At 51.8% G+C, this 14,804-nt stretch overlaps 1 protein-coding gene across 1 annotated transcript; it reads left to right on the plus strand.

The window, feature by feature from the left end:
* Nucleotides 1-272: 272 nt before the first annotated feature.
* On the plus strand, nucleotides 273-14,556 carry UPRT (uracil phosphoribosyltransferase homolog). Its single transcript, XM_071569346.1, has 7 exons — nucleotides 273-736; nucleotides 6,305-6,347; nucleotides 9,531-9,600; nucleotides 10,377-10,439; nucleotides 11,610-11,771; nucleotides 12,732-12,830; nucleotides 14,157-14,556. The coding sequence occupies exons 1-7, from the start codon at nucleotides 426-428 to the stop codon at nucleotides 14,261-14,263; spliced, it is 855 nt and encodes a 284-aa protein (XP_071425447.1). The 5' UTR covers nucleotides 273-425; the 3' UTR covers nucleotides 14,264-14,556.
* The last annotated feature ends 248 nt before the right edge of the window (nucleotides 14,557-14,804 follow it).

Genomic DNA, 14,804 nt, shown 5'->3' on the forward strand with positions numbered 1-14,804 from the left:
GGCTCCGAGGGAGAACACGGGTCGGGGCCGGAGGTACCGGGGTCGCGGCAGGACGTGCCGGAGGTGTCGGGGTCGAGGTGAGAGGTGCCGGAGTCGGGGCCGGGGCGGGAGACAGCGCAGCGCGGCGGTGCCGGTGCCGGTGCCGGTGCCGGGTGGGAGATGCTGGAGTCGGGGCCGGGGCAAGAAGGGCCAGGGCCGGGGCGGGAGGGGTCGTACCGGTGCCGGGTGGGAGGTGCCGGTGTCGGGGTGGGAAGTGCCGGTGCCGGGATGGGAAGCTGCAGTACCGGGGTGGGAGGTGCCGGTGTCGGTCCCGCCCCCGCGCTGCGCTCCCGGCGCTGAGCGGCGGCCGCGGCCGCCAATGGAGCGCGGGCGGCGGGCGCGCTTCCCCCGCCCCGGCGGCGCGCACGGGGGCGCGGCCCCGGCGCATGGAGGCGATGCCCTGCCAGAACCAGCGCCTCGGCCCGCGGCCGCAGGATGAGCCTCCGCCGGCCGCCACGGCCACGGCCACGGCCACGGCCACGGCGGGCGGCGGCTCCCGGCTGATCCGCTTCGCCGAGCCCAGCGAGGACAGCGGCTGCCCCAGCCCGGACAGCAGCAGCAGCAGCAGCAACGGGGTGGTGGTGGCGGCGGCGCCGGTGCCCGCGGCGGAGGGCCACGCGCCGGCCATCGGGCCCCAGCTGAAGCTGCTGCCTATGAACGACCAGCTGCGGGAGCTGCAGACAATCATCAGGGACAAGTGAGCACCGCGGGGTTGGCGGGGCCGCGAGTGCGGGGAGCGAGGGCCGGAGAGGCTGCGGGGGATCGCGGCCGGTCGCCCCATCCATCCATCCATCCATCCATCCATCCATCCATCCATCCATCCATCCATCCATCCATCCATCGCTGCCTCCCCGGGGAGCCGCAGCCCCGCCGAGACGCTCCCGGCCGGCCCCGGTGCCGGCTCTCCCCTCCCCTGCCCGGCGCGACCGCCGCAGAGATGGATGCGCGGTGGGCTCTGCCCGTGCGGTCCCGGCTCGGCCGCGCTGCCCCCGCCGGGGCCGATCCCGGGGTCTGATCCCGGGACCGGCGGGACACGCTGCCGTGCCGGGTGGAGCGGCGGGCCCGGCGGTGCGGCCATGTCTGCTGACGCGGGCCCCGAGGGCTGGGCAGGGCAGCGCCCGCCCCGCAACCCAGCGCGGGCAGCGCTCCCGGGGCTCCCCTGCCCTTCCCGCAACACAGGGCGGGCAGCGCTCCCGGGGCTCCCCTGCCCTTCCCGCAACACAGGGCGGGCAGCGCTCCCGGGGCTCCTCTGCCCTTCCCGCAACAAACCAGGGCAGGCAGCGCTCCCGGGGCTCCCCTACCCGCCCCGTCCCGGGGCACCGACACAGCGGCTCGGCAGCGCTTAAACCCCCCACAGGTCTTTCCCGTATCTCATGGGAGGTTTTTGCTCACCTCTGCCCCGTGAGTGGCTCGGAGTTTGCGTGCCACATCATCATCATCACTAGGTGCGTGCGGTGCCAAGGAGTGCAAAGCCCTTGGGGAAGGAGGCTGTGCCTTGTGGTCCCTCCGGCGGCCCCGCAGCAGCACCGCCCGTTCCCCTGGTTGGCCGTGGTTAATTCTGCCTCAGGACGGGGCCGTGGCCCTGGTTAATCCTGCCCGCAGGACGGGGCTCTGGCCCTGGTTAATCCTGCCCGCAGGACGGGGCTCTGGCCCTGGTTAATCCTGCCCGCAGGACGGGGCTCTGGCCCTGGTTAATCCTGCCCGCAGGACGGGGCTCTGGCCCTGGTTAATCCTGCCCGCAGGACGGGGCCGTGGCCCTGGTTAATCCTGCCCCAGGACGGGGCCGTGGCCCTGGTTAATCCTGCCCCAGGACGGGGCTCTGGCCCTGGTTAATCCTGCCCCAGGACGGGGCTCTGGCCCTGGTTAATCCTGCCCCAGGACGGGGCTCTGGCCCTGGTTAATCCTGCCCGCAGGATGGGGCTCTGGCTGCAGGGGATGTCAGCGCCGTGTTCCACAGCGCCTCTCAGGTGTTGGACACATCCATCCCACTGCTCCCGTCTGCAGCTTTGATTGTTCAGCACTTGAAAGGTGGTATTGTAAGGTATTAAATTTGGTATGCAGTGCAAGACATCCATTAAAACCGTAATTTACTCTGATGCAAAAACCACCAGCAAAGAGGTGTGAAATCAAGTTTATCAGTAGAGTGATCAGATTCTGAATAAAACCTCTTCCTGCACTGCATTGGCTTTGTGACATCTGCAATAATTAACTCATTGCACAGACACTGTTTGTCCCTGTGCTTTGTATCTGTCCATCTGCAGAGTCTACATTTGGTATTTTCTGCTTCTTGAGACTTAACTTTGTAGCTAACAGTAATTGAGTTTTTAATGCCAAACTGATCACCATCTCTCAAAGATGATTATCTCCATTAATTTCATTAGCTTACCTGAGCCTTGTTACCTTAAACTAGTCATGTTTTGTTGTTTCTTTTTTTTTTGTATGTTTTTTTTCCTTTAATTTTCAAAGCATTGTGAAAAAGCATCATGAGCACCCAGAGGCAGCCTTTGTGTGAGGAGGGTACTCGTGGCAAGGTGGCAGAGAGGATCTCTGCAGGTGGGAATGGCTGCCTGGCAGTGCCCTGCAGAGCACAGAGGGCAGCTATGATGGGCCAAGCAGAGAAAGGCAGAGAGGACATCCCAGCTAGAGCTGGTGATGGCCTGTGAAAGTTTGGAGGGAAAAGAAAATGACATATAGTTTTGATATCCAGGTAGATACTGGCAATGTGGTTATTGTGCTTAGGTGGGATCATCATCATAATTTGTAAGCAGGTTTTGAACTCTTGCAAATACATTTACTGGGTTTCTGGTTATAGTGAACTTATCCAGAGATCAGCAGCTGTGATTTTAACTTGGAAGACTTTTTTTAGGGTTACATCAGCTTTATTGCACAAGACTTTGGTAAGACAAAGTCTAGAATAAGACTTGTAAATAATGAATGACTCGGAGCAGCTGCAGCAGTCGCAGCCTGTGCTTTATTCTGGGCAGGACACTGCCCTGCCAGTGGGGATGGAACTGGCACTTCCAAGCTCCCTCCCAGCCAGTGAGGAAAACTGCTCAGAAAGGCAGGTGTAGGCTTTGTTGGGAAGGACAATAGGGAACCATTATTGTTGTGTTGTGTCCCAGAAATTCAGCTGCATCTCATTAAATGAGACCTCAGAGAGGCCTATTTTGCCCCTGTCATTCAGAACTGCTGGAAGTGCTCAGCTGTGAAGTGGAGAGTATTTCTTAGGCACTGTTCATTAACTTGCCCTGGGCAGGTGCAATTTGCCCTAAGGCAACTCTGTGGCTACTGCAGCATTTAAACCAAGTGATAAAACCCCTGCTCCTCAGAAGTACCCTGGTTGTGAATTGACAGCTGAAGGAAAACCCACCTTCCTGTGGCTGGTCATCATGTCCTGAGGATTCAGGGGCAGCTGGCAGAGTCAGTGCTTTATCCTGGTGGACTAAAATGACCATGTGTTTCTTTTGCTTCCTTAAGATTAGCAGTAACTTGGTCTGTGTGGCAGAGTCAGGGAGTTGGATAGATCACCTCAATTTACCTGTGCCTGGGTTTGCTCCTTTTTCCCCAGGGTTGTCACTTTTCCATCTAATGAATGCTTAATGGGGACAGATGCCTTTTACACTGTGTTGGATGTGAGTCTCAGTGCTCTAATGTGATGTGAACTGATGCATTTAAGTATTGAACGTTCTGGAACAAACAGTTACAGCCTCTTCCCGAGGAGGGGATGATCTCAAAGTAATTTCTGGCCTTGCAGTTGAGAACCAGGGATCTGGAAGCTGAAATGAGTAGTTCAGTGGTGTGTTTATGTTGAAGCAAATTCATTAGTTCAGGTTGGTAGTATCATTTTAACTCCTAATTTAACAATATCCAGATATGTAAAGGTTCTTGTGTCTGGTAGGTGAGATCATTCTGTTGTGTTCTGCAAAGGCTTCTCACTGCCTGGGGAATGGAGTGATACCATGGCAATGCAGATGGCAAAGCAGTGGGACACACAGTCCTGCTGCTGCACAGAGCAGAGTGATTCAGGAGTGTGTAACTCACCTGGAACAGGGTGGGATCCCCTTCACATCCCACCCCAGCCCAGGCACTAAAAAAATTAGATACTGAAGGATATGAAGTACTGAAGTACTGCAGGTAGAACCTGGACCTGTTTCCCAACTACATCATCTTCCTGAATGCCAACAGTGTGTCCAGTGCCTTCAGTTTTCTTAAAAAGGCCTTTTATAAATGCTGTGTAAGAAGTGGCTTTTTTCCAGCCGTGCCATCACAATGAGAAACAGAAGTCAGAGAAGCCCCAAAACCTGAAGCCCTGTCAGTGCTTGTGGCTACTGCCAAGTGCTAAAGCAGGAAGGAAACTCAGAGTTACCTTGTGTAAATCCCCTTAAACCCCCATTTCTTCTCTCCAGACAGGCATGTGACTGTAACTGTATACTAGAAATGCTCCCAGGCCTTCAGAAAAGACCTGCAATTAATTTATATTGTGTAACACAACGTTCCCATTGTTGGCTGTGTGCTTCAAGCTTTTAGTGGCTCGTGGGTTTTGTGTTCTCTGTTCCTTGATCGAGCAGCTGATACAGTTTCTAGTCTGCTCTGGCTCGTTACTCTCTATCCTTCTGCCTGGTATTTCAGGGGAACAGCTGCAGTGTTTTCACACAAGCCTCTTTTTCTGCTCAGAGAATGTGAAATGTGGTCACAATTTCCTGTGTACTCGAGGCCTTTCATTTTCAGTGTATTATTTTCCTCGTTTTTATGCACTGTGGTTTCCTGCTGTCCTCCCCCTCTCAAAAACCAGGCAGGACCAGCTATGGCTGTCCAGTAAACTGGGCATAAAACCATCTGTGTCTTTGCAAGCACAGAGTAGTTAGTTTAAAGCCTGTAATAATCTGTATCAATAATTCAGAGTATCCACCCTAAACATGTATCACTTTGCAATCAAAACTGGAGGCTTGATCTCGTTTGGTTTGTCCCACCAGCCATTCCTGAAAGTTGGCTGAATTCTCTAAAATGCCATAGCCTGGCACAACCTAGATGTGCCACTTTGCTACATTCCTCTTTAAAATATACTACCAGACCATAGTTGGAAATATGAATCCTATAAAAAAATCTTAATAAAATTAGTTCATATAATCATAGAGGTTTGGGGTTGTTTTTTCCAGTTTTGTGGCCTTTTTGAACATTGTCTCAAAAAAACCCCCAGGCCTGTCCTGTTTTTACCAGAAAGAAGTCAAAAATAAAGCAAAACTCTCTTTTTAGCAGTGTGTTGCTAGTACAAGGAAAGAAATTAGATTAGACTGACACTCTTTTTAAACTTTGTTTTTTCAGTGTGGCTCAGTGAGCAGTTCCCAGGCAAGGAGCAGACAAACCTCTTACCCTTCACTCACGTTAACATGAGGTGTCACAGAGTCTTGGGGATTAAATGCAAAACTCTCTTTATAGTATTAAGGACATCATGGTTTGAAAATGAGAGAGGGGTATTCCTGCTGTGATTAGTACAACATTTCATTTATAAGTCCCTGTGTCTCAGTGTTTTTAAGTAGAGTGTCCTGTGAGTGTGGGCTCCTTTATTGGAAATGTGTCCTACTCTCATGGAGTGAGAGTTGGTCTTGGCATGGGAAGCAAAGTGTTAAAAGCTGCTTCTAAAATTCAGGCTTTGAACCTTTCATTCTGCTGCTGAAGGGCCCCAAAGCCACACAGACAAGCACAAGTTTGTACTCAGGCCAATCAGAGACACAGAGGTGTTTTAAGGGAATGCTTGTTAATCCCTGCTCACTTTAATCTGAAATTCACTGATCTGTTCACACTCTGATAAGATAGGATCTATCTCCTGCTTATCAGGTGTGTTCCCAGTCTCAGGGTTAGGGATCTGCACTGTCATTGTCCTGTGAGTTCTGATTGAGTGAACAGTGTGTGCAGCAGTTTCCTTGCTCAGAGTGGCAGGGAATGCACCAGGCTGGTGCTCACCTGAGCTTGGGAGGGGTTTTGGAACTGAGCAATACAATGGAAACCCCCCCAGAACATCATCCCTGTGTGTTCTTGCTTTGATTGCTGCTGGTGCAGAGCAGCATTGGGAGCCAAGCCCTTGGTTACTCTCTGCAGCCCTGAAGGAAACCCCTGATGCAAAATCTCTGGGATAAACTCTGTATACAGTAGGAGCCTTTTCTCTGAACTGCCTTAGGGAATATTGTCCTTGAATTAATATTGTATTTAATCAATGTTCTTAAAGTTATTCCCCAATTTGAAACATAAATTATTACCTTTTTTTCAGGAAATCCAGTAGAGGAGACTTTGTGTTTTCTGCTGATCGTCTGGTAGGTGAAGAATTTCTTCTTCTTGGCATTGTGCTTTGTAACTCTGCCATTTAAAGGGCCTTTCAGGACAGAGTAATGGTGGAGTGAAAGCAACTTTTCTAACCAAAGGGAATTGCTATTTGACAGCAACTTTCTGTGTAGGGGTTTCTGTTCTGTTTCCCCTCAATGGGTTCCAGAGACCAAGTTATTATCAGGCACAGCTGCAGGACAGGGAGTAGCAGCAACAAGAGACTACTGTGTAAAAACAGATGCACAGAGGCTGGAGATAATTGAGTTTTACTTTGAAACAGTACTTTTGATCTTGTGAGCAGAGCAGTACAATTTCTTGCAGCCAAGATGTCAGCAATTTCTTGCATGCAGAAGTGCCTCCTGGCCCTTGCTGTGTACTGTAGCTCTGGATGCATCCACATGGTGAACTGGTTTTTAGCCATATGGCAGTGCCTGGCAGGGCCAAAGCTCTTGGAGGTTTTTGGTAAGTCAGAACAAATCCTGTAGGGAATGCAGCCTTTTTCTCACTTCAGTTGCATGCTTAAGGAAAACCACAGCACTTGAAACCACACAGGTACTTCCTTGTATGCATGAGGGTGTTTGCTTTTTGCAAATCTGCTCTCGTGAGCAGAGGGAAGTCTTTTCCCCCTGCAGCAGAGTCTGAGACCATTCAGTCACCACCACTGGTTGCCACAGCAGGCAGGTTCTCTGTGTCAAGCCAAGCTTAATCCAGACCTTCTCTAGGTTTGCTTAAGGCTTAAGTATGACCACAACCCAAGATTGTGTATCTTTGTGGCTTTCCCCTTTCTCCCCTGCATTCCCCTTCTTGAGGATGTTTCCTGCATTACCAGGATTAGTGTGAGGGACCTTTCCCACACACCTTCTCACTTTATGTGGATGTCCAGCCTTGTTCTGAGGCACACACTGATTTTTATTTCCCCACCTCCCCTCCACCATCACTGCTGGAAAGTGCAGCTTCCAGGCAGCCTGTTCAGGCCTTTGTGCCAGCACCTTCCATGGCTGGGCAGCTGCTCTTCACAGAAACACCTCATTGTGCTGCTTCATTAGTAGTAAGGAGAGTTAATTGGCTGAGAAAATGTAATTTCATTAACATTTCCATATCCTTGAGATGTTGATGTGGTAGTTGGCTAAAGCTTCTTGACCCCTCTGTTAACTCTTGTTTCTGCTGACAGCTCTGGCAGATCTTGTACTAATGAAGGGTCAGAGCAAACAGGATTTCCCTTTGTTTACTGCAAAGGCTCTGGGTAAATCATAAATGGAAAACTGTAATAAATGAACATATCATTCTGTCTATCAGCATCAAATGCTTAATCTAAACCTTCAGCATAACTCTGGAAGCCTTGACAGTTTAACTAGACCTGCCAGAAATTAATATACCTTTTAGCCTTGTTTTTGTTGCCCAATTAAAAGTAGACTTTACTTTTCTTTTTGATAGCTTTAATTAATGGGTTTTAATTTCTGGTCAAACTTTTCTACCACGGGACCAAATCTTTGTTTCCCTGTTTCATGTGGGGCCATAATAGTACCTATTTTATCTTCCAAGCAGTGGCAACCACCTCTCTGGGAAAGGAACAGGGCTGCTGGTTCTTGGGGCCAGAGAGAAAAGAGGTGGAAACTAATCCCTGAGTGTGAGGGTGACAGAAAACACAGTGCAAAAATAAGTGTTTTATCAACACTGACAAGTTTACAGAAGAATTCTTCCAGGCTCTGTGTGAAACATGGATAAGTGTAGGAAGATCAAGGAGATTATTTGGCCCTAAGACCTTCACTGCTTTATTCTAACCTTGTGGCAGATGATGTAGTGATGTTAACCCTGTCAGCAAAAAAAGGGTTTCTTACAAACCTGGTCATAGGTTGACCTTTTTTGGTGAGTTAACTTTCAAATAAAATTGTGTACAGATGTCCCAGAGACTGACCACCACCTCTGAGTTTGGCTGCCACAAACTCAAGGAAAAATAGGAAAAATGTTGTACTAAAACAACTAAAAATATCCTCAAAGAGGGATTATTAATTCAAGAGACTATTTCTCATTTTTAACAGAGCCTGCCTGTGTGCCAGGAATTGGGGCAGAATGGAAAACCAGGAAAAACCTTCCAGTCTGCCCTGTTCCTGGAACAGGAGGTGCCTGAGGTGGGCAGGACTCCTGCTCCATCCCAGGAGCCATCTCCTCACTCCTGCCACCCTACAGGCACTTTTGAATGACTGGTTTCATCTCTGGCTCAGTTCTGGCTCTCCTTGGGCAGTTCTGGCCTCTCTTTGGCTCATGAGGTTTCACCAGAGCGTGTCTCAGGGGCAATCATTCTGCTGCAGATCAATATATTGGGGCACTTCCCTGGGGTGCAGCTGCAGGGCAGCACCAGGGGAGCCCAGGGGGGTTGTGGCCACTGGAGGGGTGTGTGACTCATGAGCTGCACCTCCCCCTGTGCCACTGTGCTGGTCTAAAGGTGAACCTGCAGGAGAAATGAACCCAACAGGAAAGAGATCATAAGTCACAGTTACAATTTAATAACAATATTACAATCAATGCAATGGCACAAAGAGAAAAACTGGTTTTAACCCACAAGCCCCAGAATTATAACCCAGCCCCCTGGGGCACAAACACAGTGGGGTTTGTTGGCCCCTGTGCTGAGCCCCACGTGGTTCCCCCAACTCTAAAGGAAAAGTCCAAAGTGGAAAACCTGTTGGTGCAGATGATGGCACAGTCTGGTGGAGAGTGGTGGGCTCCTCCTGTCCAGGTTCTGCTCCTCCTCTGGATCCCATGAGTGACCCCTGAAGTCTTCTTACCTCAAGATATGTACCCCCAGGTCCAGATGGGAGCCCCCAGTGCCTCCCCCAGGGCAGGGAGTTCCACACTGGGGGATCTGACTCTGGCAGTCAGGGGGGATTTTGGAATGGTTGCTGGCCCCTGAGCAGAGCTGAGCCCTCAGGTGGGTGTGGAGGTGCCAAGGAGTCCCTGCAGGGCAGTTCTCCCAGCTCCTCTGCCAGGCTTCTTTCCCAGCCAGCTCCCAGCCTGAGGGCTCAGCTGTGCCCTGGGCAGCTGCTGCCAATGGGCCATTGGGAACAGTTGCTGGGCAATGGCCCAGAGGGTTTAGAATGCACAGCTTTGGTCACACCCACACAGGGATAAACTGGTCCCAGCTGCTGAACTAGGACACCATCTCTTTGGTTCCACAGATCAGACTGGTGGTTGAAGAGGGACTGAACCAACTGCCCTACACAGAATGCACCGTGACCACTCCAACAGGTACGTGGGCAATGACTCCTCCCCTGGGCAGGACAGGGGGTGGAAGTGTAATAAAATAGAGGCATAAAGAACTGTTACAAGAGTCATGGAATATCTTGAGGTGGAGGGGACTCACAGGGTCATCGAGTCCAACTCCCTGCCTGACACTGAACCCTGTCACATCCAGAAGCTCCTTGAGCTGTGGCAGGGTCAGTGCCCTGCCCACTTTTTGGGGAGTCTGACACAGTTCCATTCAGGCTGAGCACAGAGTTAAGGTCCCTTCTGGCATTTAAAAAGTTAGAAGGTGTGTAATAACACAACTGAGCAAAACAGTCACCTGAGTGTCATTTCACTGAGTTTTAAGTTGGTCTTGCAAAGCTGTGATGAAAATGTACCAGTGTAGGTGCAGGGTGAGTTTACTTGCCCACACCACAATCTTGAGATGGAACTGAGGACATTTCACATGCCCATTACAGAACAAGTACTTGGCCCAAGCAGCTTTGCCTTGCCAGCCTGAATGTGTGCCAGCCTGAATGTGTGCCTGCAACTGGGGCCAGCTGGGAGTGAGGATGAGCAGGAGGTGAAAAGTGGCTGTGGTGACACCAGAGGAAACCTTGGCAGTGCTTCTGGTTTTTTCCCATCCTCTGTAGAGATCCATAAGGTTGTGTACATTGCCCAGGGGCAGCTGCTGAGGCATCAGCAGCTCAGTGGGAACAGCACATCACACAATGTGCCCAGAGGGGTGTCCAGGGTGGCAGAAGGAACCTGCCTCTGAGCCCTGGTTTCTCTTCTTGCAGGACACAAGTATGAAGGGGTACGATTTGAGAAGGGGAACTGCGGCGTCAGCATCATGAGGAGTGGTGGGTACCTCTGGAAACCTGGCAGCAGCTTCCCTGCAAAACTGTGCAACAACATTCCTCTACAGCAAAGGTTTACCCAAACCTGCCAGTTGTTATTGTTTCTTGGACATCCTTGATCACAGAATGTCCAGGAATATCTTTCATTAACTTTCCAGGCAACAAATGGCTGCAAAGATCTCTGGCCTCTTCTCCCCTGTGTGAGGGGCCACTGCCCTGCCCTGGTTCCCACTGCCCATTCCTGCCCGGAGCCAGGGCCCCACTCCAGCCACACTCCATGGCACAGTTACTGTGCACACTTTGGGGTCTGTGGTGTCAGATCCATCAGCCCCACAGCCCCTGCCCCACACTCTGCCCCGGGGGGTCTGTGGGCACAGCTCACAGATGGTCCCCAAACCCCACCCGCTGGTTCTGCCACTGCCAGCTCTGCCCTCTGAGAGCCCAGCACGGCTGTGTGGGAGCACCAACCCCCAGGGGCTCAGGAATGCCAAGGGGACTCGGTTTGCTGTCTGAACAGAGCAAAAGGAAGAGCTTCGAGTGGTTTAAACACTTAGAACTGAGAAAACCAACCCTCTCCTCTCAGAGCTGTCCACCAGCACAGTGGTGGGGCTGTGTCTGTCCCCTGCAGTGGGGCTGTGTCTGTCCCCTGCCCTGCAGAGGGGCTGTGTCTGTCCCTGCCCTGCAGAGGGGCTGGCACTGTCCCCTGCCCTGCAGAGGGGCTGTGTCTGTCCCCTGCAGAGGGGCTGTGTCTCAGGGCTGGCACTGTCCCTGCCCTGCAGTGGGGCTGTGTCTCAGGGCTGGCACTGTCCCCTGCCCTGCAGAGGGGCTGTGTCTCAGGGCTGTGTCTGTCCCCTGCCCTGCAGAGGGGCTGTGTCTCAGGGCTGGCACTGTCCCTGCCCTGCAGAGGGGCTGTGTCTGTCCCCTGCCCTGCAGAGGGGCTGTGTCTCAGGGCTGGCACTGTCCCCTGCCCTGCAGAGGGGCTGTGTCTGTCCCCTGCCCTGCAGAGGGGCTGTGTCTCAGGGCTGGCACTGTCCCTGCCCTGCAGAGGGGCTGTGTCTCAGGGCTGTGTCTGTTCCCTGCCCTGCAGAGGGGCTGTGTCTCAGGGCTGTGTCTGTCCCCTGCCCTGCAGAGGGGCTGTGTCTCAGGGCTGTGTCTGTCCCCTGCTCCCTGCAGGAGAGGCCATGGAGCAGGGCCTCCGGGACTGCTGCCGGTCCATCCGCATCGGGAAGATCCTGATCCAGAGCGACGAGGAGACGCAGCGCGCCAAGGTGTACTACGCCAAGTTCCCTCCAGACATCTACAGGAGGAAAGTTCTGCTCATGTACCCCATCCTGAGTGAGTGTCTGGCCCCTGTGTGGGCAGTCAGGCTGCTCTGGGCCAGGAGGGCCTGCACTGAGAGGAAAACTTCCTAATTGCAGGGCCTCTGATGAGGTTTTCTGTTGGTTTGGGTGCCAGAGTAGGGAATTTCTCAGGCTGTGCCAGGACACACCTCAATCAGCTGCACCAGCGGCGATGCAGAGCAAATCCTTTGGGCATGGCTGTGCTGGGGAGAAAGGCTGAAGATTAGGACTTGATAGAAATGGAGTTTTTTAAATTTTGCTGCAGGGTTGAAGAGGTTAGTTAAATGATAGTCAGAAGAGATCAGACACAGCAGCATCACAAGGCTTACAACTTAGAGTTTATTTTTAGTTACAGCTTCACCTTTTATGCACTCTTGTATCCAACATGCCATCTCACTATTGGCCAGTCAGTTCAGCAGGCAGACATGGAAACGTCCTACTGGCTGCAAGCTGTGTCACATTCTGCAGGTGGCTCTCTCCTCCCTAAGGGTGCACTTCAAACTGCTTTCCTTCAAGGATACCCTCTGAACTCCCCAAGATTAATTCCCTCATCAGTTACTTCAGACATCAGGGGAGCCACACACACACTGTCATCTCCACATTTTGCCATGAGAAAAGACTCAAACAGTATTTTCCTTATGCTATGAAAATCCATTTTTCTATTAATATTATAATCTGAGAAGTAAATTACTTTAAAATTAAATACAGTTAATAGTAACAAAAGAACCCTACTCTGGTAAGCACAGTAAAGAGGTGGTTGGGATGAGGTAACTTTTCCAGTCTGAGTTCCTCCATTAGGAATCCAATTTTTCTACAATTCACACATGTAGAGGTGATGGGTCTCCAATGGGAAAGGACAGAACCACCATTCAGTCACACACCAGTGTTGTCACAGCTATTCCCAGACATGTTCATCACCCAGAGGAAGAAACCTCCTGCTCCTCTGTCCCTGCAGGTACCGGTAACACCGTCATCGAGGCTGTCAAGGTGCTGGTGGAACACGGAGTCCAGCCCAGCGTCATCATCCTGCTCAGCCTCTTCTCCACCCCTCATGGTGAGCTGGGGCTGCCAGGGGCACAGCAGGGGCACAGAGGGGAGGTGGCATCAATCCCACGTGTGACACAGGAGGGCAGGGCTGAGCTGCACTGGGGAGGCCACACCTTGAGTGTTGTGTTCAGTTCTGGGCCCCTCAGGTCAGGAAAGAGATTGAGGGGCTGGAGCGGGGCCAGAGAAGAGCAACGAGGCTGGAGAAGGGACTGGAGCACAAGTGCTGTGGGGAGAGGCTGAGGGAGCTGGGGGTGTTCAGGCTGGAGAAGAGGAGGCTCAGAGGTGACCTCAGCACTGTCTGGAACTGCCTGAAGGGAAGTTCTGGCCAGGTGGGGGTTGGTCTCTTCTCCCAGGCACTCAGCAATAGGACAAGGGGGCACGATGGGCTCAAGCTCTGCCAGGGGAAATTGAAGTTGGAGAGCAGAAAGAAATTCTTTGCAGAGAGAGTGCTCAGGGATTGGAATGGGCTGCCCAGAGAGGGGGTGGATTCCCCATCGCTGGAGGTGTTTAAGATGAGACTGGATGTGGCACTGAGTGCCATGATCTGGTGATCACAGTGGGGTTGGACCAAGGGTTGGACTTGATGATCTCAGAGGTCTCTTCCAACCCAGCTCATTCTATGATCCTTTGCTGCCACAGCACTGTCACTCTGCTTGGAACAAAGGGGCTCTGGGGCCCTGTGTTTGAACTGTGAACCAGAGCAGTGGTGTGGGCAGTGAGGGGGCAGCAGAAAGGAAAAGGTGTGTCACACCAGATGGCAAATAGCAAATGGGACAGGATTCCTAAAAGCAGGGGTTTGTGGCACTGCCAGGGTGATGAGGTGCTTCTGTGGCTCCCAGAGCAGTCCAGGCTGCTCTGGATGGCAGCCCATGGAATGCCATGGGTTGGTCCAGCAGCAAAGGAACACCAGTGCTGTCAGGAGTGGGAGTAAATGGAGCTATAGAACAGTCCTGTCTGCATGTTAGAGATCTTACCTGGTAAAAGGGGCTCTAAACCAGGAGCATCTGCCTCTGTGAAGGACAAAAATGGCTCTTGTGTGTGTTAGAGATTGGCCAGGGCAGAAATCACTGCAGGAGTTATTCCTGCAGCCACTTGGGTGATCAGGTGGGGAGAACGTGTACTGGAAAGGAAAGGAAAGGAAAACCCAAAGGAAAACCAGAAAAACAATTGACTAAAGTCAGGACGTTTTCCTCATGGACAGTTGGCTAAAGCAGGAACAGGGAGTGGAGACAGGAGCACAGAGCCTGACTTAGAACCTTCTGAATTCTGCTGATTGTGGTTTGGCACGTGCTGAGCTCCTGTAGTCATCATTGCCTTTGCTGTCTCTCCAAAGGTGCCAAATCCATCATCCAGGAATTCCCAGAAATCACCATTTTAACTACAGAAGTGCATCCTGTTGCACCAACACACTTTGGACAGAAGTATTTTGGGACAGACTGACAATCCCAGAACAACCAGATATGACTCCATGACATTACAAGAGGGTTTTTTTCTACATTTTATTACTGTTGAGCTGATCAGGGGCATGTTTAGGAACCTTTTCAGCCAAAGGGGGAAATACTTGACTTGGTTACTTTGGCCTGAACAGGGATCAGGTACAAAGCACTCTGGTTACATGGCCAAGCATCTCCATGGTGGGGTTGTATAAACTGCCACACTCTGCTTTAACTTATTTATTCTTCTCTTGCCTGTCCAGGGCTGCCTGTAAGAGCAAATAAACCCACTCAACCCCAGTGGAGCCTCCTTCATTTCTAGGGTCACCTTCCATCACTCCAGGGTAGCTGGTACAGCCTCTCCCAATGCCTCCAAAACTGGGGGTGAGCTCAGTGCTCTTCTGAGCAGCCACAGGGAATTTCTGGTCTTTGTCTGATGGCTGAGAACCAAAGGCACAACTCCTGGAATTTGACTCAGTCTGTGTTATTTTCAAATAGTAAAACTTCCCCAGTTGTCTCGCTCAATGGTCCTGAATAAAGTTTCCTAT

Source organism: Pithys albifrons, chromosome 14 (genome assembly GCF_047495875.1).
Source record: "Pithys albifrons albifrons isolate INPA30051 chromosome 14, PitAlb_v1, whole genome shotgun sequence".
NCBI lineage: Eukaryota > Metazoa > Chordata > Aves > Passeriformes > Thamnophilidae > Pithys > Pithys albifrons.

Bases quoted from the DNA above. Each gene is read 5' to 3' on its own strand.
- UPRT (XM_071569346.1), top strand. From the start codon at position 426: ATGGAGGCGATGCCCTGCCAGAACCAGCGCCTCGGCCCGCGGCCGCAG. The intron at 10,440-11,609 runs GTGGGTACCTCT...TGCTCCCTGCAG, and splicing joins CGTCAGCATCATGAGGAGTG to GAGAGGCCATGGAGCAGGGC. The intron at 12,831-14,156 runs GTGAGCTGGGGC...GTCTCTCCAAAG, and splicing joins CCTCTTCTCCACCCCTCATG to GTGCCAAATCCATCATCCAG.